We start from the raw sequence: 23,131 nt of genomic DNA on the forward strand, positions 1-23,131 counted from the left end.
GAAGTAGCAGAAGTAGCAGAAGTAGCAGAAGTAGCAGAAGTAGCAGAAGTAGCAGAAGTAGCAGAAGTAGCAGAAGTAGCAGAAGTAGCAGAAGTAGCAGAAGTAGCAGAAGTAGCAGAAGTAGCAGTGCCTGGATCATATCACATTCTTAAGCCATTGCTGTGAGATCGATTCTTGCCTTGAATCAAATATATTATGTTAATCAATTACAGCTAAAGTTGCTTTACTCCTTATCCTCCGCGACACAATCTCGTTTTTCCTGCTTTTTTCTCTCAACCTCAATCACTCCGTTGATGAACATGGCGGGCAGATCCGATAGTTCCATGTAGTTTGGCTCCTCTCGTAAGATATCATGGGCTGAAACAAGATACTGCTTGACAAACTCATCCCATGCCTGCTTTTCAATCTCCGATCCTTGGAGAGGCTTCGGAATATATGGATCATTCAGTTTGATGGCTTCAATCGCCATGGCAACACCGGCTTCATCCATAGATATTTGTCGTACCTGGTTGAAATCTAGGAGCCAGAGATCTGTGATGCAAATGAAAAAATCCCCAAGCACGCGTGATGGAGGCCCAGTGTAAACAGGTCCTGGAAGATTGAGATAATGTTCAGCACTCATCTTGACCTGAGCTTTCAGAGATGAGCTGCCTAAAACAAATTCAATATCGCGAGCATCGGTTTTCGCAGCCCAGTGCATGAGCGCCATAGCAGTGGCCATTTTGCCAGCCAGCTCCTTGATATCTAGCTGAAGCTCTGCCATTTGTTCCAGATGCATCTTGAAATTTCTGAGCGAAAAGAATCGTCCCTGTCTGCCCTTCAATGACCCGAGATATGGTCGCACTAGACAATCTTTATTCGCGACATCGTTGAGAGCCGTTTGCTTGACTTGGGGCGGACAGTACTTCTCGATGAGCAGGTCGCGGGTAGGCTTTGGGAGTGGCAGAATTCGCTCGGAAACGAGAATACTTGTTGGCAGGTTGCATGTGTCTTTGGCGGCTTCCACCAGGCTGGGATTCTTGTCGAAGTAGAGATGTTCGTCTTTCGGCACGAAGTAGTAACACTCGGGAACTTTGACATCGGCATATGTCCATTTGCGAGACTTCCACTTGCGAAAGTTCTCTGCGATAAGCTTATGCATGCAGAAATCATTCCACAGGGACTCCTGGTCTGCCTTTGCTAATTTGAACGCTGCTGGCTCTCCATCAACCGCAAAGATTGCACCGCAAGCTCCTGCTCCGATCTTTCGGTAGCCTTCTTCATGATCTCGAGCGGCATCTGATGAGGTGGTCGAAAACTGGCTTCGAAGTGACAGCATTTTTTGAAGGTCTAGTTCCATGGTAGCAATTTTGAGATGTATTGAATTCATTGAAAAGAAAGGAAAAAAGAAAAAGAAAAGCAGAACAAACGGCGAGGTGGCTGCTTTAAATATCCAAGGAAAACCCATTTCTACAACACAGCATTCTAGTGGCTTACAAGTACTATTGCTACATCTGCTACATCTGCTACATCTGCTACATCTGCTACATCTGCTACATCTGCTACATCTGCTACTCCTGATATTAGATACCAAGTGTATATGACATCTAGATAGGTACCTCTAGATACAGACTGGCCGTCTTATGAGCTACAACTGGAATGGCAATTAGGTAGGTGATTTTTCCCCTGAAATACATGTCAGTTAAAAGGACAAACTGGGGTAAGTTGTCATCAACCCTGAAGTTTAGACTTTACTTGGCCTTGAATAGAACGAGTATGGAAGCTTTTCACTTCCAATTGACTTTAGGGTCAAGTTTGTGGCGTTTTTACTTTCTCCATCTCTCATATATAGGTTCCCAGTACGCAGAGACATACTTTAAGCCATACCAGGGGACTGCTCCATGAAGTGACTCAGGAGTTGCAGTGCCCAGCCAGCAGCGTAGCAAGTAACCCACTATCATTCATCGTGACTCACACGTACCATCACCGGATCACGAAGACAACGCTGCAAGCATCAGAGTACTCGTATAGCATCTAACCTACTGGTAACTTGGCTACTCTCTATCTCTGTACCGTCTGGTGGTTCGTGCTAAAGCCATTAACATCCTCCCATCTCATGTATCCATTAATCATTAATCACTAGTTTTCCTACTACCCAGCTGAAAAATACCTTTCCAATATTATACTCTTTCTGACCCCATAGGCCGCAATTTCTCCAATAGGGTTTGGGGGTCCCGATATGGACCCTATCCAGATCGGCTTGAGTAAGTTCTCCTGCAGGAGCTCTTTTCTTTCATTCGTCAAGACATATTAGCTCCAAGAACGCCAGACCAGCCTCCAATTCACGGCATCGCATTGCATTGCCTCATTCCACCTCCTGGTAAAAAGCCTTGATAACAAGGTGACCGTTCCCCAATAGCAAATATACATGTACAACTGTTACCACTGGCTCATCTGAAGCTGCCGAGCCATTGCATCTCGTACATGTGGTAGCATAGCGTGAATCCCGCCAATCGATCCCAGAATTTGGGCTCCTATTTTTCCGGGATAGGCGACTTTGCCAGCCTTCCCCCTGCGCTCACTCGCTTCTGAAGCCGAACTTCTTTATCCCGCAGTAGCCTTTCGGTCGAGCTGCTAGTGGTAGGTAGCGATGGTACCGAATCGCCACCAACAGTGTAAGCCCTGCCCTTCTTCTGTTCGATATACTGCTGCGCGTATCGCCCAAGCGGGAATGCAGGGAGCGACGTTGGGATTTCCGCGCCGTTTTGAACAAGTAGCTCCGCCACTGGAAAAGGTACCGGCTTGGTATCAGACTCTGCCGACGGCTGTCCGGCTGCGGAAGACGGTGAAGCTGGGTCAGCAGCTGCGAGTGCTAGCCAAACGGCGTGAGTCCCTCTCATTTTATCCACAGTATTAGGGTTTGCCTTTAGTGCCAAAGCGTAGAGTACTTGCTGGATCTCGTTCTTTTTAATCGCAGCCAGCAAGGTGTCGTCCGCTGTAGCGTATCGCGAAAGGGTTGGCGAAATCGGATCAACGAATGCGCGATCGACGTATTTCGCGGTAATGTATCTGAGGCGCTGCTCACGGGTTGCTTGTGGCGCCAGCTTTTGAGAGTGGTCAAGTTTGGCCTCCCAGATCATGTTTGATACTCGGTTTCCGACAAGTAGGAGCATTTCGACAATATCGACCGTAAAGGACTTGATGTCCAGAGTGAGGGAGCGTATTTTGCTGATGTGCGTCCCCAAGGAGCGGTGAATACCACTGCATTCGATGCAGAGAATAATACCCAGGTTGATTGACACCCATTCAACCTTGGCTCCTGAGCCACAATCAGCGCACCAGCAGTTTCCTTGGTCATTATCCCTTAGCATTTGTAATAGCCTGTCAGGGTGCTCGTCATAGCCCGAGCTGGGCGTCCGTACTGGAGTCGGTCGAGCCCCGACTGTGGTTCTTCGGAATGGCACTCCGCTATTTGTGTTGGAGTGATGCGAATTGTGCGAGCCGTGAACTGATTGGATTTTGCCGGTGAGAACCGAGCCAAACTCCCTGTTGATGGAGTGATCGGACCCTCTTGATGTCGCCTGTCGGTCTCGGTAGGCACGGCCCTCCACCGCGCTCTGCAAAGCATTGTTGATAGACAAGATCCAGCTGTTCATATCTTCCTCGGATGTTGCCTGATACACACGCTTGAAGTTGGGCGTTATGACCTCGAAGCAGAATCGCCTCTCAGCATTTCTGGCCTCGCGAACCGAGGCCATGCGGAGGTCAATTGGTTCCATGTGAAGATCCAACTTCTGCTTCCAATTGCTGTATTCAGATAATTTACCCTGATCTAAGACGATCCAGAACCTGGGTTAAAATTTTAGTAAAGGAAGATAAATTTGATGGATATTAGTTTATAAGACTTACTTGTGCCATCCTTGTTTGTTGAGATTGCGAGGGTCAACATGACCCCCTGGCCGGCTCAGTGACCAGAGGAGTCCTTCCTTTCTCTGTGATAGGTTTGTCTGTAGACTATTCTGCTCCTCGAGGTCACGAATACCCTTGAATTTGGAACTTTGACTGGGGCTGCCGATGGCCGAGGCGTGTCCGAGACTGCCTGGCGATCTTGAGAGATCGACAGGTACGCTGGCTGTCGCCGACGACTGCACAGCACCGCCTGATGTTGAGGGCTTGAGCTGAGAGCCCATGATTTCTGCCCTCCCCAATTCGGTGTCAGAAATATGGGCCGGATTGCCATTTGAGCTCGCTACTATGGTGGCGGCACTGCTGAGACTGGCCTGCTCTGGCTCATTGTAAGGCTGGTTTGTTTTTTCTAGCTGGCGGCGCTTTTCCTCGCGTTCTCTTCGCTGATATTGATACTCTTTGTCGGCTTCTGAAACTTCGTTTGTCAAGGCTACAAGCTGTGGGCGGAGATTCTCAATCTTCTTGGCGGCAGTCATGAATCCATTCGTTTGCGAATCAGCAAATTTCGTTAGATGCGACAGCACCTCTTGATCTTTGCGGCCACCATGAAGGTCCTGCATGAAACTCGAATAGTCGAAGCGCTTGAGCTCAAAGTTTCGCCGTTTATTTTGATATTTAGAGTCGCTTTCAGCAAGCTTCTTAGCCTTTACCGAGTCTTGACGCTGACCAAGATAACGTGAAACGTAAGCGTAGTAATCTTTGCTCTCTTCCTCGAAATCTCGCTTTTTGGACTCGGCTTGCTTAATGTCAAGCTGATATAGTTTTGTAATAGGATCAATAACAATTCTTTGCAGATTCAAAGTATTTTGACGTTCATAGGCCAGGATTTCTCGAGCAATCTTGTCGAAGTAATGCTCCAACGCGGGCTGAACAGCATTTGCATTAGTAGACGACGCCTCGCGCAGCGCTTCTATAAAGGCGACGAAGGCATCATTGGCCTCAGTTTGTGTTGCATGAACTTGTTCGGCTTTCTTTAGTACTTTCTTCATCTGCGCGCGCACGTTGCCTGTCTTCTGTTCAAGAGCCTTCAATGTGGCGCGGAAGACGGGACCGTCTTCAGCCACAGCAACATCCTCGGCCGGTCTGGGAACGCATTGTACGTCAACCTTTACCGGCTCCTTAGCCTGTGAGAAAGGAGGTACGTTGGCCTCTCCAGGGTGAAACATAGGAGAGAGAGGTTGCTCGTCAATCTCCGCGGCGGCTAATCGAGAGTCTACTGACTGAGCTGAAGCAATTCGGATCTTGGGAGGGGCCGACAAAGAAAAGGGCGCTGACGGTGAGCTCGGCTGAGTTGGTGTTGTAGATGAACCTAACAGGCTTTGTCAGTAATGGAAAGGGCTGTAATTTGCGCTTGGAGAAAAGAAAAAAAAAAAAAAAAAAGGCCGGTTCGACATACTTGAAACCCAATAGGAAAAGGTAGCTAAAGTGTGCAGTTGGTGAGCACGCGAATCATACTCGACAAACTGGAAAAGTTAGCTTCGGGCCCATGAGGGAAAAGGAAGTGTGCGACAAACACTGCAGCAGTTCCTCCAGCCACCGCCCCTGTCCTCATAGTTTTTGGGAGCCTTCCATTTCCATGTCCACTCGAAGGAAACAGCGGCGGCCCCGCCAGTCGAATAATCCCCAACAAGAGCTACATTCTCATTTTTATGCAAGTTGGGATCGGCGTGAAATTCTCGGGTGACTAGATTTGCGACTTCCTTTGAGGAAGAGGCATAAACAAAGGTGAGGCCAGATATGTTGGTATCCCTCGTCATAAGGCCATCAGAGATTGGGATTGGCAAGTTTGAGGGCGCGGGTTGTTGCGTCTGGCGAATAACGAATGCAAAGGTAAATATGAGCTCATCGTCACCGCTCAGCTTAAGTAGGAAGTTGGGTGGTCCATTAATATTTGATTCCGGGTCCTAGAGCGCCCATTATTAGCATCGTTCGCAAGAGGCGGGATAAACAAAGAGAGGCCTTGTCGGTCTAACCTGGACATATTCTATCGGGTTATGGTCGCCGGGAGGTCGTTGGGCGCTCACTCTGGTCGCCGGGAAAGCATTGGGAGTGATGTGAATCGAAGTGCGCTTTCGCGGGTTCGTGACAACAATGGAGGTGATGCTCACTGCAGGCCTAGGTCAGTATATCGCATCGTCGCAAATGCGGTCAGGAGCTGGGACGCACAGCGGTTCTGGTCCCTGAGGTAGAGCGACGCATCGTCGTCGGGCCTGCTGCTGACATTGCCCATGGCGACAGGAGCTCGGCGGCGGCCAGCGGTGGGAGTTGGTCAATGGCGATACTGGAAACGTGCGAGCTGGCAAAGGGAAGATGGCGCGGGGCTCGGGGCGGGAGGCGGATCGTCATCTGGAGGCCAGAAGCGATCGAAGAGGCGGCAAGGAATGCTGGGATAAGTGATTACAGCAAAGATGTGCGGGCGCCGACAGCTGCGACGGGGTTCAGGTGGGAGAAGAAAGATGAGCCATCCGCGAGCAGCGCCGGGGAAGTGATTAACAGTATGGAGTTTGGAGAGAAGATGAATGGAAGACCGCGGCGCATAGCCGCACGCCCTCCACAGTCACACGCGCCGCTACAATTGATTGTGCATCACGGGGGTGTCCACTTGTAGCTGGTGACCTGGAGGCCGTGTGGCGATGTGGCTTCAGTGCAGGTACCGCGCTACCAGAGCCGCCTGGAAGGGCCCCGAGCCATCGCTGCACTCCACTTGAACGGAGGCGGCTGTTCCAGGTAAACAGCTGCGACGTCCCCGCTTTTGCATAGTAGGTAGGTAGTGATAACACCTACCTTGCTATTTTGCATAGGTAGATTTAGAAATTAAAGTTGGTTTCTCTAAGCAGCCTTGCTGTTTGTTGCGTAAATAAGCTTGATACTAGAATGCGGGCTGCGGATCAGATCCTTTCTAGTGATTCTAGTTCAGAGAATTGATACACATGAACATTTAGTCTACTACCTGGTAGGCTTCTATCCAAAGAGCAACTCATTCCTGTACAAAATCATCCTTTAATGTGTCCACCAAATTGATCAACGCGCCAGTCACAGCAACGAGACAGATGCAGTATCCTTGTACATGTTTTTTTATTCCTTTTTTAGTACTATGTAGTAGTAGTATCAAGCAGGATATTGGAGCCTCATTGGCAGTGTCCACGTAAATTCTCTCCTTCCCACGCACCCACGAACCCTTATATCACGTATACATGGAGGACGATATATTGAACAGCCCCTCCATTTTTTTTCTTTTACCTTCGACCTGACCCTTTTTGCTCCGTTGCTCAAAATCTCACACACTTATTCGTACGCTTCAAATCCAACAACCAGCAAATCTGCTGCTTAGTATACACGCTTGAAAGGAGGAACAGGCTTGCACTCATTCTCGTCCAGAGTGGTGGAAATGACCTTGCGGTATGTCAAGTCTACCTTGCCGTGGGGCTGCTTCTGGAAGCTGAGAGTGTGCTTCATCCAGTTCTGGTCATCACGGTCAGGGTAGTCCTCGCGGGCGTGAGCGCCACGGGACTCCTTTCGGGCGGCGGCGGAGGTGGCGGTTTGGACACTATGATAGCTCATGGTTAGTCGTCTTTTCCATTACATCCTATTAGTGTCTGGATTCAATGCTGGGCACTTACGCGCAAGTCAACAAGTTTCGCAGCTCAAGAGTCTCAACAAGATCAGAGTTCCAGATCATGCTGCGGTCCTTGATACCAACTTGGTCAAAGGTCTGGTCGACCTCGGTCATTCTGCGGACACCCTCATCCAAACTCTCCTGGGTTCGGAAAACGCTGACCTCGGTCTGCATAGTCTTCTGCATGGCCAGGCGGATCTCTGCGGTGCTCTTGGGGCCGTCAGAGGTTCGGACCTTGTCCAGAACCTCAATGTGCTCAGCACCGGCGTCGGCAGCGAGAGGCTTCAGCTTATCGCCAGGCTTGAAGTTGTCGCGGATGGTGTGGGCAACAGCACGGCCGAAGACGACCAGGTCCAGCAGAGAGTTGGCGCCCAGTCGGTTAGCACCGTGGACAGACACTGAAGCAGCCTCACCACAAGCGAACAGACCAGGGACAATCTTGTCCTGGCCGCTCTCATCAATGGTAAGAACCTCACCAGTGTAGCGGGTAGGAATACCGCCCATGTTGTAGTGGACAGTAGGCAGAACAGGGATGGGCTGCTTGGTGACATCGACACCGGCAAAGATACCAGCGGTCTCAGAGATACCGGGAAGTCGCTCGGCGAGAATTTCCGCAGGCAGATGGCTGAGCTGCAGGAAGATGTGGTCCTTGTCAGCACCGACACCGCGGCCCTCACGAATCTCCATGGTCATTGATCGGGAGACGACGTCTCGAGAGGCAAGATCCTTGGCAGTGGGGGCATATCGCTCCATGAAACGCTCACCCTCGCCGTTGAGCAGGTAACCACCCTCACCACGAGCACCCTCGGTGATCAGGCAGCCAGCGCCGTAGATACCAGTGGGGTGGAACTGAACGAACTCAAGATCCTGGTTAGGCAGACCAGCTCGGGCAACCATGGCCATACCATCACCGGTACAGGTGTGGGCAGATGTGCAGCTGAAGTAGGCACGTCCGTAACCACCGGTGGCCAGAACAGTGTTGTTAGCAAGGAATCGGTGCAGAGTGCCGTCCTCCTGGTTGTAGGCAAGCACACCACGGCACTCGCCGTCCTGCATGATCAGGTCAATGGCGAAGTACTCGATGAAATAGTTGGCATTGTATCGGAGAGACTGTCCGTAGAGGGTGTGCAGAAGAGCGTGTCCGGTTCGGTCAGCGGCGGCACAGCATCGGTAGGCCTGGCCACCCTTGCCATACTTTTGGGATTGACCACCAAAAGCTCGCTGGTAGCTATAGAATAGAAAATTAGCGTTTAGTAAACGCCGTGTTTAACACCAGAAGCAATGCTGATTATAAAGGGGGCTCACATCTTTCCGTCCTCAGTTCGAGAAAAGGGGCAGCCGTAGTGTTCAAGCTCAATGATGGAGGCAGGAGCTTCACGGGTCATGTAGTGGATAGCGTCTTGATCACCCAGCCAGTCGGAGCCCTTGACGGTGTCGTACATGTGCCATCTCCAGTCATCCTCGTGCATGTTTCCAAGAGCAGCATTGATACCACCTTGGGCAGCTACCGTGTGAGATCGTGTGGGGAAGAGCTTAGAAATACAGGCAGTCTTGAAGCCAGCTTCGGCGAGACCCATTGTTGATCTCAAACCAGCTCCGCCAGCTCCCACAACAATTGCGTCGTACTCATGGTCCTAACAGTGGTAATTCAAGGTCAATTGACAGGATCTTTGGGCTCGGCCCGCTCGCCCGGAAGAGCTCTCCAACGAGGGAAGACAACGTACAATAACGGGGTATTTGGAGCTGACAAAGGGAGAGGCTTCCTTTGCTCTCAGCGGTCCGTTTGCGATGACACGAGCTATATTGGAATAGATCCATTAGCACATCCAATTCTTCTTTCTCTTTTCTTGCGCCCTCAATCCTCGATTCCGGATTTGGTTCCGATCGTAAACTGCACGTCGCGGGTCTCGGGATTGCTTGGACCTACCAGCTGGTCGAGTAGAAGAAAAGGTTCTGAGCTGGGTCCGCGCCAGCCGGGAGATCTATAGCAATCCTAACATTAGCAAGCTGTACAAGTTATGAAAAGACAGATCAAGAGAGTCTTTGCTGCATCACAAGCTATGACCTCTCCGGCAATCCGATTTGCGCGCAGAGCAATGCCGACTTTGCAATTTTTTCCCGTGATTCAATTCACGTACCGAAGAGCCAGAGGCCAACTTCCTCAATGCCATAGAAGACGCCATTGTGAGCGAAGCAAGAGATCCGGGGTCACCAAGCTGCGTCCACGCAAAAAATTGAAGCAGCAATGGCCTTCAACTGTAGCAGCAAGGTTGAGATTCGGTAGCATATGTCACGTTTTCGTAGATGGGGTCTTTCGGAAGCGCATGTGTCGGTCCTCGGCTATCTGGGCCAATGAGGTGTTGTGTATTAGTAGTGGGCTCGGGATTAGTCAGGGTGCTGGTGAACTCTGAACAGCCCGGACTCAGCTGTGTTTAATACCTTGTAGCTCCACTATTTTGCATACATTCAAAATGGCTTTAATTACCTTTATAGAGTATTACTACTACTACCAATGAGTAAATTAAAAGTAGCTATTAACAAGTCGAAGTAAAGGTATCAAATCTACTTTTCTTGCTGTAGAATAGTATAGGTACGTCACTAAATAAGGGGACTTTAATCTATGGACAGGTACTAAAGTCTAGATAATTTTGCAAGGGAATACAGTACCTCTTTTAGGTACTAGTAGTAGGCAAAAGCCAATCGCTGTGGCGTGGGCAGGGCCTCGAAAAAACCGGCTCGATACGAGCAGATATCTCAGGGCTGGAATTTAGGGGTTTGCATGAGCCTGGCAATCGATAGGTACCTACGTACCTAATGCATGCGTCTGCTGCCAAGGTACCCAAACTATGACGCCTTGTTCAACCGCAAGGCTGTACCGATGCTCGATGCACAGGTACACATAGAACCCAGCAGGCAGTCCTATTTTAGGCAGGCCGTTGGGATCGAGAGTGGCGTGTGCTTCATCCTTCCTGCGATGACCCATGACATGATGCAGGCAATCATCTACAGCCGATCGACTGAATAGGCACATGTAGCTGGCGCTACGCGTACCCTGTAGACAGGACTCGTCACAGGCACACGTATACATTCGTTCTTAGCCAGAAAGGCGACCCCACTAGGTAGACATCGCATCGCCAAGGCTTCATAGTCGCCCTATACCTCGTTACGGGTTTAAAACGTGAAAGAATCGTTATCTTAGAAGAGAATTAATGAAGAAGAAGAAAGTATATACTACCTAAATATTAACTAAGAGACAAGGAATTCAAGTGGAGAAAACTCTCTGGTAGAGAGAACCTCTTTCATATACAGTTACAGGTGACAATGGAGGAGGGGCAAGGTTACCAAACCAAACCAATCTTCCCTTCTAGTAATATACCTTCTATAAATAATACACATGCGCTCTTTTTAATCCAAAGCACCGTTTCTAAAAACCCTCCTCCCTCTCTTTTCGCGTATTGAATACGGCGTAGAATCACTCTCCGTCTGAGATTACAAGGCAAGCTTCTCGGTAAGAAGCTTGTTTGTTGTCACAAAGACATCCGCGGGAGCAGGCGTGGCATCAACTTTGATGACTTTGCCTTGGCCCTCATAGAAGTTGACGACAGGCATGCTAGTCTCAATAAATGTGCGGAAGCGCTTGCGAATGCTCTCGGCGTTATCATCTGTTCGACCGCTCGTCTTGCCCCGCTCCAACAGGCGTTCCTCCATGACCTTCTCAGGGCAGTCGAAGAACAAGACGACCTTGGCGGGGCAGACGGCCTCTTCAAACTTATGGGCTTGATCCATCTTACGGGGGAAGCCATCGATCAGGAAGCGGCCCTTGGTGGTACCCTTTTCGTTGAGCGCAGCCGTCATGGCGTTCTCGAGCAGCTTGATGGTAACCTCCATGGGAACAATCAGACCATCCTTGATGTAGTCCTTGATCAATTGGCCAAATTGAGACCCGGGTCGGTCCTGCTCTTCGCGCAGCAAGTCGCCGGCAGAGAGATGGGTAAAGCCTTGTTCAGCAACGAGCCTGGCGCATTGTGTACCCTTTCCAGCGCCGGGACCACCGAGGACAAAAACGACGGTCACATCGGCAGGGTTGAACACCGGTGCGTCGCGGGCAGGCAGCGCCGCGGCCGGAGCTTGGTTTTCGATCGCAGGAGACATGTCTTCTGTTTCTGGTAGCCGGCAAGCGATCGTTAGCCACAAGGGATGTTCTCGACTCCGTAGTAAGGAGGCAGAACCGTCAAAGTCACTCACTCTTGATGCGAGAGTTTGCTAGCTGAATGTATCCCGCCGACGCCAATCCAAAGAGTGCGAAGAAAGGCCAGAACTTGATCTGGCTGTTACTGCCGCGAGGGGGCTCGGAAGAATAGAAGCGCTGCTGGCGGAAGACGCGAGACTTGCAAAGCGGTGACGAACAGGCTCCTGCGCGTGTGGAGACGGCAGTACGGTTAGCAAGGCGCAACGGGGTCGGTATGCGAGAGGCCATTGGTGCGTCTTTTGTGTCTCTCCTGGCTCCTTGGGGTCGTCTGGAGGGTGGTGTGCGTGAGGAGGTAGGCGATGTCGAATATTGACGTAGTCCAAAGGTCGGGTGTCTTGGTGGGCTGATGGCCGGCAGCTGCTGCAAACACGGGATATGAGATTGATGTAGACTTGGGTTAAACAGAGTGCCAATCGCCGCAAGAAAACCGCGAGAGATACCCCACTATAAACCTTTAATTTGGCGAATTATTCTGGAAATTACGATGCTACAACAAGCTACTAAGGGAAGTGTGCCACAAAAAATTAAAGTGAAAACAGTGTATTCGAGAAATTGATTTCCAGTGTTATGTCTATAATGTTGGAAATGACTTGTTTTTTACAACTACCTGTAGGCATTTGATCGCCGTTGGAGGCAAGAGGGGTAATGCTTTGGTTCAGCGTCTCGTGCTCCCCTTAATTGGCGTGGACTGGTGATCGACGCTTACTGTATATGGATTATACAAAGTCAAGGGCTCAGCTTGTTACAGATGCTTAATAGATTAGACACCTTGGATTTCGTTCAAGGATGAAAGGCCGTATTGAATGTCTTTTATTAAACACAGCCTGTGCTTAAAGTCTCAAAGAGTAAAACGTTTCCTCATCTTCTGATGTGCGCTGAACAGCCTCGGGTCCTCGGCCTATGCTACTCGGGTAGTGACTAAGAATAGTACCTGTCCAGTTCTGCGGCTGCTTCAAGAGCACATGAACTCGCATATACGATCGATCGTATATAGATTTAAAAACACCCAGAAATAAATTCTGAGGACCCGAGTAAGGGGAAATATCATTGCTGACAGCTGTCTTACGGTAATCAGTGGCAGATCACATCTGGGCCCGTACTGGCGTGTGCTTGATGCCATTAGCGCGCCTTGATCAAACAAAGCTCGTGTTCCTGATTGCTCAAGCTGGGGCATATGCGTGGCGCTGCACTTCACTGCGCTTAGAACCATGTTCCAGGGGCCTTTCAAGCGCCTAGAGCCGACCAGCATCAGGAGATGACGTTTTCTCCACAGCCACCCGCCATCTGTTCAAGTTGCAACACATCCGCACCACCATAAATCCCATAACTAGCAGCAAGCTTGTTTGCCAAAACACCACGTCCACAGATCCTACCACGAGGCCATCCTGCCTGTCCTCCTTCGACTTTCGCTCGCCACCTGCCCCTAGCAGCGCTGCCTGCCTGCTGAGCCCCTCCCCTAGATCCAGACCGGCTATGAGGCTTAGCAGCCACCGAGGGCTTGGGCATCATTCTGCCTGTTGAGAGACGCCGCAATGGCGTCCCGTCAGTCGTACCAGTCTCAGCATGGAATCAATAATAGCAGCAGAGACATGGGAAGATCGCGGGCACAATCTGCGCCGCAGCACCCCGTCGACCCCGACGAAGCTCGAAGCTTTGCTCTGCGTACCGCCTATCTGCACTACTTACTGCAGCCCAAAGCTAAACGAAAGCAATATGTCCCGGCCCCGAAGCAGCCTGCGCGAGCACATACGAGCGTGGGACAGCTCGTGCAGGATTTCGTTTCGGGAAACTCTTCGAGCATCAAGCTGCCCCACAACTTCGCGACCGCTCTGCTTGACCGTGTAGGTGGCGTCCTGAGGGGCAGCGAGGCTCTGCCAGGATACAGCGATGCTGCCGTCAAGAGAAGCTTTGCCGAGGCCTATACAGCCTTTTCAGAAAAGACGTTTCGGAAAACAATCGAAAAAGAAAGAAAATTTGAGCCTTTGGTCCTGATCTTCTACTCTGCGGCGACGAAAGCGGCCCAAAAGGGGAAGGGAGCTGACGATGAATCCGATTCATGGAAGCTACTTCCAGACCGCCACCTTGCCATGTTTGTAAGGTTGGCCGCAAATGTCATGAAAGATCAGGGACATGATCGAGATCGACCAGAGCTGATGTCTAGACTCACGGACCTGGAGAGCAAACTTCTCAGAAACGACCAAGATCTGGTTAGCAACAGCAGTGCTGGCACCGGCACCACGATTGAAGTGATTGTGCCTCTAAGCTACGAAGTCAAGGATATGCCCATGGTACAGACGGTCGCAAGCATCTTCGGCATGGGTCTCTCAGAGGCTCAGAAGATACTCAACGAAAAACGTCAGGTTTGGACTGAAGAGGCTGCGCTCAAGGACCTCAAATCATATCAGACTCGGCTTAATGCTAATCTGCCAGGCACGCTGAGCAGCCATGATTTCGACGTTGAAGATGCTTTCACTGAGTGGAAGAAGTCAGAGGCCACACATCTCTCGCAGATGATGATGGACATTTTAACGGCCAAGCCAGAGCTGGCAAAAACCAAAACTGGCCCCATCGACCAATCCATGACAAGTCGACCGACGTCAATGTATGAAAACGACCAGGCTTATGCCGACCTTAGTCGTGTCATATCTGATTCAAGTGCATCCTCTTTTGCCTTTGACCCATCTATTAGTCTGAGCTCTCTAGCAATTGGGGAATCGAGCAGTATCAGAGCCGTAGATGAAACGATTTACACATTCACTCCTTCTAACCCCAGGTCGTTTTACAAGCAAATTCTTCAGCAGGCGATGATGTTTGATCAGATGCATGCCGATCCTAACAATGACTACCAGCCTCTGTCGCATAAATCTATGGACCTGCTGAATGAGCTCTCTGTACGGTGGCGTATACCGCAATTTTCTCGTCTCATTGTCCTTCTGGAGGGAGTAGCCAATCAGTTTCTTGAGAAGGAGATAGCTCCTGAAGACCTTGATGCTGCTTTTGATATAATCAAATCTCCATCGCAAGAACTGAAAAAGCCGCCTCATATCCACCAATATAACGCCCCCCTGACCGACTTTGACCCCAGTCGGTGGACGTTGCATGATTTCGCTGCGTATCAACACACTCTTCAAACTCTTCACGATGCATTATTGCAAGAACTCTACGAGCTCTTGGAAGGCTGCTATCAGGCTAAGCCTCCCAATATTGGGCCTGTCATGTTCCTCCTAGAAAATCACATTGGCCAAGACCCAACCTTTTCCCCTCGGGCTGAAGTAATGAAAGATTTCAAACAGCTTCTATCCGAGCGTCTGGCCCAGAAAGCCACCGAAATCTACCATGAGAATATGCAAAAACAGATACCAGAGCGAAAGGAAGAGTGGGATTTTGCTCATGTTGTACAACTTGGCAAAGCTGTGTCCAAGGTATGCGACCGAATTCGAAAGCGGTACAAAAAGACCTCAACTATCATGGGGGTAGATCCCTTGAGTATCCTGGTCTATGAAGTTTTTCCCAAATTCGAACAGGATGCAAGCGCCATCATCCAGATCATTATGCAAGGGGCCAGTGAAAGCGGCCAAGAGCTTGAGATTCAAGATGGGTTTGAGCTGTATAAAGAGCTGAAAGAAATCCGCGACATCCACGAAGAGTTCCTGCCCAAGGAGCCTTTCGCCTTCAATATTGAAGATCTGCTCGTCGATTTTGTATGGCGCTGGCTTAAGTCGGCCGAGGCTCGAATGGCAGATTTCGTGGATCAAGCGATTAAGCAAGATCAGTTCCAAGTGAGAACAGACAGCCCAGACCAGATAGCTGGGGACTCACAGCGGCATAGCGTATCCATTATTGACATGTTTATGCTCTTCAACCAGACGGTGGACCAAATTTTCAAGCTGGAATGGGGTAATGCAGAGCATCATGCCAGATTCATGACTACATTGGCAAGAAACTTCTCCGCTGGCGTTGGTCGCTACTGTGAGACCGTTGATCAGCAATTCGCAAAGGAAATGGATCGTCCTTCTGCTCAAGAGCTGGCTGCACAAACCCAAACCACCCAGGAGAAGTGGATGCAGTATGCTAAAGACGCATGGAACAACAAGGAAAAGGCTGAGCCTTTCCACTTCTTCCCAGAGGTAAGTGCTACATCAACTGATACAATGAAATGTCCTCTTTGCATTACACTGACTAAATGCGGTTTCTAGTCTTTTGTAAAACTTAACAATATCGAATACGCAATGCAAGAGCTTGATAAGCTAGAGAAGAACATGAACGTGGAAGCGTGCGCAGCATTATTAGAGAAGAAAGACGGCGTGAAGAAAAAGTCTCGGAAGCCAAGCAAGTATACCTTTACCATAAAAGTGGTAGAGGCCGAGGATCTCAAAGCCTGCGACCCCTCAGGTTATAGTGATCCCTATGTCGTTTTTGGCGACGAGTATCAGAAGCGCCTTCACAAGACGCGTATCATTCATCGGAACTTGAACCCCCGATGGGATGAATCTTTCGACATTACAGTTCAAGGCCCAGTCAACGTCATTGCAACCATATGGGATTACGATACGTTTGGTGACCACGACTACGTCGGACGAACCTCGCTAAAGTTGGATCCTAATCACTTTGGCGACTATCTGCCCCGAGAGTTCTGGCTTGATCTGGACTCCCAGGGTCGTTTATTAATCAGAGTCAGCATGGAAGGAGAGCGCGATGACATTGTCTTCCATTTTGGAAAAGCTTTCCGTCATCTGAAACGTACAGAACGAGATATGGTCCGAAAAATTACGGATAAGGTATGCTTTATTATTGCACGGTGTGATATGGTTGATGTTGGCTAACTTGCTTCCAGCTTACTGCTCAAATTAACGAAACACTGTCGCTCGAGACCCTAAGGGGCCTTATAGGATCTGGAGGCGTAGGAGCTTCTATCACGAGTCTCTGGAAGAAGCGAACTTCCGCTGCTCCCCCATCTACAGCGCCCTCACAGTCGCAGATCGAAAACGCTCTCACCAATCTGTTTGCCTATTTCGATGACAATTTCGCCATTATGAAAACGACACTAACAGACGCGACAATGATAGCCGTCATGACCCGGTTATGGAAAGATGTGCTCATAACAATAGAAAATCTTTTGGTGCCACCGTTGTCAGAGAAGCCGTCAACCCAGAAGCCCCTCACGCGCCTGGAACTCGACATTGTGTATCACTGGCTGGAGATGCTGTTTGTGTTTTTCAATGCCAAAGATGAGCACTCGGGCGAGCAACTTGGAGTCCCTGCTGAGGTGCTCAAATCGCCTAAGTGGCACGAGCTTGCTTCGCTAAACTTTTTCTACTTTGAGGATACTAACAATCTCATTCGGGAATCGGAGCGCATGGCTGCAGCATCTGCGCAACGAGCTCAGCAAGCTTTACAACAGCAGAACCAACAACAAAGCCAGAGCAGACTTGCAGTGCCGAGTAGTTTGGGAGCGTCTCTAGGCGGTGCGGGCTCGTTTGCAAGCATGGGAACCATTCGACGCGGCAAGAGTATCATGATGAGCCGAAACCTTGGAACCATGCGCAAAGCCAAGGAGGCGAAGCGACGCGAGATGCAAGCCGATGCTAGTGATGATATGATCTTACGAATCTTGCGTATGCGTCCCGAGGCGACCGGCTATCTCAAGGAGAGACAGCGGCAGAAGGAGCGCCAAGCCGCAACGGCTGCCGCGGCGCTGATTGTGAAGAACAGTGTAAGCCAAGGTTGGAACTCTGGAGTTCCCGCATTTTCAGGTGCGCCGTTTGGGCGAAACAGTCTTTTGCCCAACAGGAGATGAGTCGTGACATCAGCATGGATGTGAGAGAACCGGAAAGGAAGAACAAGAGAAAAGGAGGACGAGAATATATTAACAAATCATCGAATTGGCTGGGAGACAGGAGAGTTTAGTTGGCCCAGGAGATGGGAGATCTTACGACGAGAGCTGCTCTATGTTTACTTCTGTACCTTGTCTTTAGTGTTTTATGGACTGTGGCCCGGCGGGATTTGGCCTCATCAGATACCCTTATGAGTGTAGGCATATACCGAGGTCATGGATTGGGGATGATTTGATACTTACGACATATCCGGGATTTTGGGATTGGTGGACATTATGAGATGGGAGCGAAGTTGTGTAATCTTAGCTTAGCATGTTAGGGGATGGTTACTCTTCAGTTAGGTATTTAGATAGCAATATCAAGCATTTTGTGTTTAGGAAATTATTATCAGCAGAGATTCTATGTCGCGATATCAACGGCATCTTTAGGAGATGGTCACTCTTTAGTTATTAGATAGCAACATCAAGCATTGTGTGTTTAGGTATTATTATCCAGCAGAGTTCCCATGTCGCGATACCAACGAGTACCCAGGACTCCGTTCATTCTCTTCCACGCCCAACCTCTGTGCAAGTACTGCCTTTGGTTGATGATATGCGCCCTCTTACGAAGCTCGCGGCGCGGTCAAAGCTCTCGCAAACGTTCACGCATACCCAGGCAAGGCATGACCTAGGCGGTACGTCGGTGACGGCATGTGCTCCAGCGTCATGAGTGAAATCCACCTCTCTTGAGGCTCTGCACTCTTAACGAATCTGAGAAGTACTCAACAGGTACCTCCAATATTGCATGTGCTTCTTGATCCTCTGTGAACGAATGAGAGGCCGCTCAGGCGCAGGTGACGGCCCCGGTCCGGCAAAGTGGGCGATGGATGCCTACGGGGGCGGATCACCTGCAGGAGGGGCCCAAGGCAGTCTGTGCCGGGCATTGGGTGGCGGGATATGGGGATGCATCAGTCTCTTGGGTTAAGAGCCGGCCTGGGCAGTTGTCGGGTGTCGTTGCATGTAGGTATGAGGTACATGAAGCTACGGGACAGTCGATCGATGGTCCGCTGCTTGTGAGGCTTAGAGACGCGAAGCTGTTGGCAGTTGCTAATGCAGAGCAGTACTGTTAGTTGAGGTAGTGAAGTTGGCGGTAAAAGTGGCGAGTAGCACCACTGGATCTGTACCTAGAGGCTGGTCACAGATTCACCATTGTCTACAGATACTGCTGTCCTGTGACTGGATACAAGTCAGCTGGTTGGTGCACGAACAGGGGCGAGATAAGACAGATCCAGGAATGGCACCACAAGCTGAAAGCACGCACAAGAAATTCACGTCGAGCAAGGCAGACACGAGGGAGAATCTACTCTCTACCAGAAGGTACCCGTGATGGAGCTACCTACAGCTAATCTCGCCGTGTTACCGTTAAAACGTGTCTGCGATGTACCCGGACTACTACCAAACCCTGTCGTGGGATGCTCAATACCTTAGGTACATTACACGATTAACTTCAGACCTGCCTGCAGGCAATAAGCTGGGTACTCCGGGGTAGCAGTACCCAGCCGTCAAGCTCGCCTCTTCGCCCGCCGTTCAGGATCTACCAGCAGTACATCCACCCGCTCTCCAAACGCTCCGTATCTGCCGCCGGACCAAGTGGGAGCATGTACCCGGGAGGTACCTTAGCGTCTCACCTGTGCCTGTAGTAGTGCTACTACTAGTATGGATCTGACAGTGCGGTGTGCTCTGTAGCGGACCCAGTGACGGCGAACCAGGCTCCCTCCTCCACCACCTTCATTTTGTTTTATTATTCACGGTAAGGTACAGTAGGCAACATCGCCCATCCTGTTCTTTTCACTCGCGAATCCCTGTGTAAGCACCCACCTGAGGTTTGTCCGAAGTAAATTACTCGCGGCCTCCGATCAGCGCCTCGGAGGACCATGGCGCCCCGAAGCGAAAAGAGCCAATTGAAGCGGCCTCACGTACGTTGTCTCGCCACGGAGCTCCATCGCTGGAGACCGAAACCGAAAACACTCGCGATCCATTGGTAGCCTCGCTAACATTGCTCTCGCAGGGCTCGCTGCCGGAGGAAGGCACAGACACGAAGAAGCCCCGCAGGTCCGACCGCTTGGCCCAGGCTGACCCGGACAAGACGCCCGTGTCGCGCGAACTTCAACTGCCATCGCCCGTCACAAACAATGCCACCGATGGCTCGGGCGAGCTTCCTCAAGACCACACGGCGACGCCTCCGGTAGCCGTGGCCGGCGAGCTCACTCCCAGAAAGGCTCCCGAGAGCCAAGCGCTGTCCTCTCCTCCGCAGGACACACAGCCGCTCAGCCAGTACGTCGACCGACACCCGGCGCTGTCTGAAGACGTTGTGGACGAGCTGAAGGAAGGTGTCTGGGGTTATCTAGTCCCCCTTGACCCCAAGTACGGCGACAAGCCTCTGGTGCTGAAAAAACGCGTCGCATGCCCTGTGGGTGATGCTATTGAAGCTACTTCAGAGACTGAGAAGAAGGACAAAGATGACACATCGGCACCTGCTAAAGAGGAGGAGGAATATGAAAAGACGAAAGTCAAGGGCGTCTCGGCAGGTGGTTACCTGATCGGACGGCATGCCGAGTGTGGTAAGATTCTTTCGAAAACTCTGATCCTAGCTACCTTGTGTAGAGAGATGGCTGATTGTCAATGACGTATCGATAGATGTGGTTGTCAGCGAGGGAGTCGTTTCCAACCGACACTGCCTTATTTTCGCCGAGTCTGTTGGAACAGATACCGTAGCATTTGTCGAAGACGTGTCGAGCAACGGGACATACGTTAATGAAGCCCTGGTCGGACGAAACCAGCGTCGCGAACTGAAAGACCAAGATGAAATCGCCGTACACAGCAAAGCAAGATTTGTCTTCAGGTATCCCCAGAGCCGGCTGACAAGCACATTCCAGCAACAGTATACGCTCATGGAGAAGCTCGGCAAGGGTCATTTCGCAGAGGTCTATCTCTGCGTTGAGAAAGCGACTGGCAAGCGATATGCTGTCAAGATTTTCACCAAGCACTCTGGCCCTGAAGACAAGTCCAAGACGGAGGGCCTTCAGCAAGAAATTGGTGTCCTGATGGGCGTCAGCCACCCAAACGTCCTCTGTCTCAAAGATACGTTTACTGAGCGCGATCACGTCTACTTGGTTCTCGAACTCGCTCCCGAGGGCGAGTTGTTCAACTTCATAGTGATGAAGCAGAAGCTGAGTGAAGATGAGACAAGAAAACTGTTTGTCCAGCTATTCCAAGGTATCAAATATCTTGTAAGAAGCCCCACTACCTCACAATGTCGCAGCCCACAGCGCTGGCCTCTTGGCAGCCACTTGAAGCGTTATTAACATTTGATTTCTGTAGCATGACCGTAACATTGTACACCGAGATATCAAGCCAGAGAACATCTTAGTTGTGGACAAGAATTTGCATGTTAAGCTGGCCGATTTCGGACTGGCAAAGATAATCGGAGAAGAATCATTTACCACGACACTATGTGGAACTCCCAGCTACGTTGCGCCTGAAATCTTGGCTGATACCAAACACCGAAAATACACCAAAGCTGTTGACGTCTGGTCACTCGGCGTTGTGTTGTATATCTGCCTCTGTGGCTTCCCTCCGTTCTCTGATGAACTCTTCTCGCGGGATTTCCCCTTTACACTCTCCCAACAAATCAAGAGCGGGCGATTTGACTACCCATCGCCCTACTGGGACTCAGTTGGTGACCCAGCCCGTAAGTACATCACAGCTTCTAACCTGCTCTAAAGCAATACTTTTTTGCTAAAGTGAATGTGCATAGTTGATTTGATTGATTCCATGTTAATCGTGGATCCGGAGCGAAGGTACACTATTGATCAATGCCTGAAACATCCTTGGCTTGTATCCGGCGCACCAGCCGTAAATGATAGCACCGGGGGACTTGTTGGTGGCATCGAGGGATTGGAAGTCAACCGTAGAGCTCCTGTCCGAGAGAGAACACTTCTCTCATCGCTCAATTCTGTATCGATTACTGCTCGACTGGACGGCGGCAATGACGGAACTCCCATCAAGGTATTTTCGAAGAATAAGCACGCCGCCGCCAATGCTTCGCAGGAGGCAGGCCCGGCACACCAACGGGCACCCGAAGAGTTTATCGAAATGGGCGGCAAAGGGGATCAAGTACTTTTTGCTGAGGACGAAACGAGCATCTATCCCGCGGGCGATATCGCTGCGAAGAAGGCGGATGGCAAGCCAAACGGCAAATAAATAAGGCGACAGTCTTTTCAGTTGGCAACAACGAGGCTTCTTTTTCTGCGTTAGTTGGTTGTATGAGTCAACCATTGGAGTATTGCGTTGTACATATAGAATGGCGAGCTGGTGTGAAATTTTGGTAAGGGGCATATGGCATGGATTGTTTTGCTAATATTTGTCTCTCTGCTTTAACTCTCATATTGAGGTTTCAATTTTTGTTCTTTTTACTGTTTGTGTCTTATTCTTTTTCTTTGGTTGGGATATATGCGCGGACTGCATAACTGATTAAGGAGGTCTGCAAACGGGGACCAGTTGTTCTCTATTGGGTCTTGGAAAGGGCCCTTCTCTGGCCTCGCGAGCTAGGAAAAGAAAAAAGGAAAGTAGTGTGCAAGGCGCCAACGTATCTATCTATAATAACGAAATCTAGTTATAATTGGAGTTGCATAGGTTCCAAGTAGGTCGCAAATGCCAGTGCAATTAAGGGCTAGGCCTAGCCCCCGTTTCATGACTGGAGGTAAAGATATCGAAAATCAAGAAGGCTCAAATAGCTCATGGGCAACTGAAGCCAGATTGCTCGGAAAACCCAACAACAGCATGAGTCAAGATGTATTTCCACGTTGAAGTTGACAGTTTCATTCTGATAACTCAGCAACCTGACAACACTCGTGACTCTTAGCAAGGAGATAAAAATCCGGACACGCAAGAGGAAGATGCATGGCAAAAGTGACAGAAATATCTATCTACAATAAATATATTTTAGACGAAAACGGCATCCTATTCAGTGTCCTTTCGATCTGATTATATCCTGAGTGCCATATACACTGTTGAGGAACTGCTGTAGGTAGGCGGGAATCTGATCGCACGTGCTACATCACGTGATAGACTACGCAGCGTCACCGCCCTCGCTTAGCTCCCACACTTTGAGAGCGGCAGAAAAATCGGCGGGGTGAGCAAAGTTTGGATTGAGATTTGATCACTAGGAGAGAGAAATCTGGCTTAGAGACCCCACCACAGGGCTATTCAGGCACCGACCCTGTCAGGACGCTCAACTTCACATTTTGCGGTTGTCCAGTACGACGCCCACGCCTACGTCCACGCCCCCGCTCGCCCTCTCGACCGACCACTCGATCGAAGGATCCCCAAGACCAAGTCGTCGCCTCTCCATCATCGGTCCGAGACGAGACGATCAAGACACGCGAGCGAATCGACAAGCTTTACCGGCGTTTGGATAGAGAAAGGAGCGAAAAAAAACTCAGACAAA

At 50.2% G+C, this 23,131-nt stretch overlaps 6 protein-coding genes across 6 annotated transcripts; 2 read left to right on the forward strand and 4 right to left on the reverse strand.

The window, feature by feature from the left end:
* Positions 1–223: 223 nt before the first annotated feature.
* TGAM01_v210130 (hypothetical protein) lies at positions 224–1,339 on the reverse strand (the record flags this gene model as incomplete). Its single annotated transcript, XM_018805785.2, has 1 exon — positions 224–1,339. One exon carries the CDS (start codon positions 1,337–1,339, stop codon positions 224–226), a length of 1,116 nt encoding a protein of 371 aa, XP_018660975.2.
* A 1,174-nt stretch (positions 1,340–2,513) lies between these two features.
* TGAM01_v210131 (hypothetical protein) lies at positions 2,514–6,175 on the reverse strand (the record flags this gene model as incomplete). Its single annotated transcript, XM_024550727.1, has 6 exons — positions 2,514–3,828; positions 3,889–5,254; positions 5,342–5,408; positions 5,460–5,849; positions 5,919–6,052; positions 6,112–6,175. 6 exons carry the CDS (start codon positions 6,173–6,175, stop codon positions 2,514–2,516), a joined length of 3,336 nt encoding a protein of 1,111 aa, XP_024404516.1.
* A 1,097-nt stretch (positions 6,176–7,272) lies between these two features.
* Positions 7,273–9,744, reverse strand: TGAM01_v210132 (succinate dehydrogenase flavoprotein subunit; the record flags this gene model as incomplete). Its single annotated transcript, XM_018805783.1, has 6 exons — positions 7,273–7,492; positions 7,566–8,789; positions 8,867–9,195; positions 9,286–9,359; positions 9,489–9,543; positions 9,700–9,744. 6 exons carry the CDS (start codon positions 9,742–9,744, stop codon positions 7,273–7,275), a joined length of 1,947 nt encoding a protein of 648 aa, XP_018660973.1.
* Positions 9,745–11,050: 1,306 nt separating this feature from the next.
* On the reverse strand, positions 11,051–12,038 carry TGAM01_v210133 (UMP-CMP kinase; the record flags this gene model as incomplete). The annotated part of the gene is made up of 2 exons (XM_018805782.1): positions 11,051–11,724; positions 11,807–12,038. 2 exons carry the CDS (start codon positions 12,036–12,038, stop codon positions 11,051–11,053), a joined length of 906 nt encoding a protein of 301 aa, XP_018660972.1.
* Positions 12,039–13,342: 1,304 nt separating this feature from the next.
* Positions 13,343–17,607, forward strand: TGAM01_v210134 (hypothetical protein; the record flags this gene model as incomplete). The annotated part of the gene is made up of 3 exons (XM_018805781.1): positions 13,343–15,937; positions 16,007–16,588; positions 16,645–17,607. The coding sequence occupies 3 exons, from the start codon at positions 13,343–13,345 to the stop codon at positions 17,605–17,607; spliced, it is 4,140 nt and encodes a 1,379-aa protein (XP_018660971.1).
* Positions 17,608–19,556: 1,949 nt separating this feature from the next.
* On the forward strand, positions 19,557–21,885 carry TGAM01_v210135 (CAMK/RAD53 protein kinase; the record flags this gene model as incomplete). Its single annotated transcript, XM_018805780.1, has 3 exons — positions 19,557–19,598; positions 19,691–20,243; positions 21,440–21,885. The coding sequence occupies 3 exons, from the start codon at positions 19,557–19,559 to the stop codon at positions 21,883–21,885; spliced, it is 1,041 nt and encodes a 346-aa protein (XP_018660970.1).
* Positions 21,886–23,131: the final 1,246 nt, after the last annotated feature.

Source organism: Trichoderma gamsii, assembly GCF_001481775.2.
Source record: "Trichoderma gamsii strain T6085 chromosome Unknown Scaffold_57.2, whole genome shotgun sequence".
Taxonomy (NCBI): domain Eukaryota; kingdom Fungi; phylum Ascomycota; class Sordariomycetes; order Hypocreales; family Hypocreaceae; genus Trichoderma; species Trichoderma gamsii.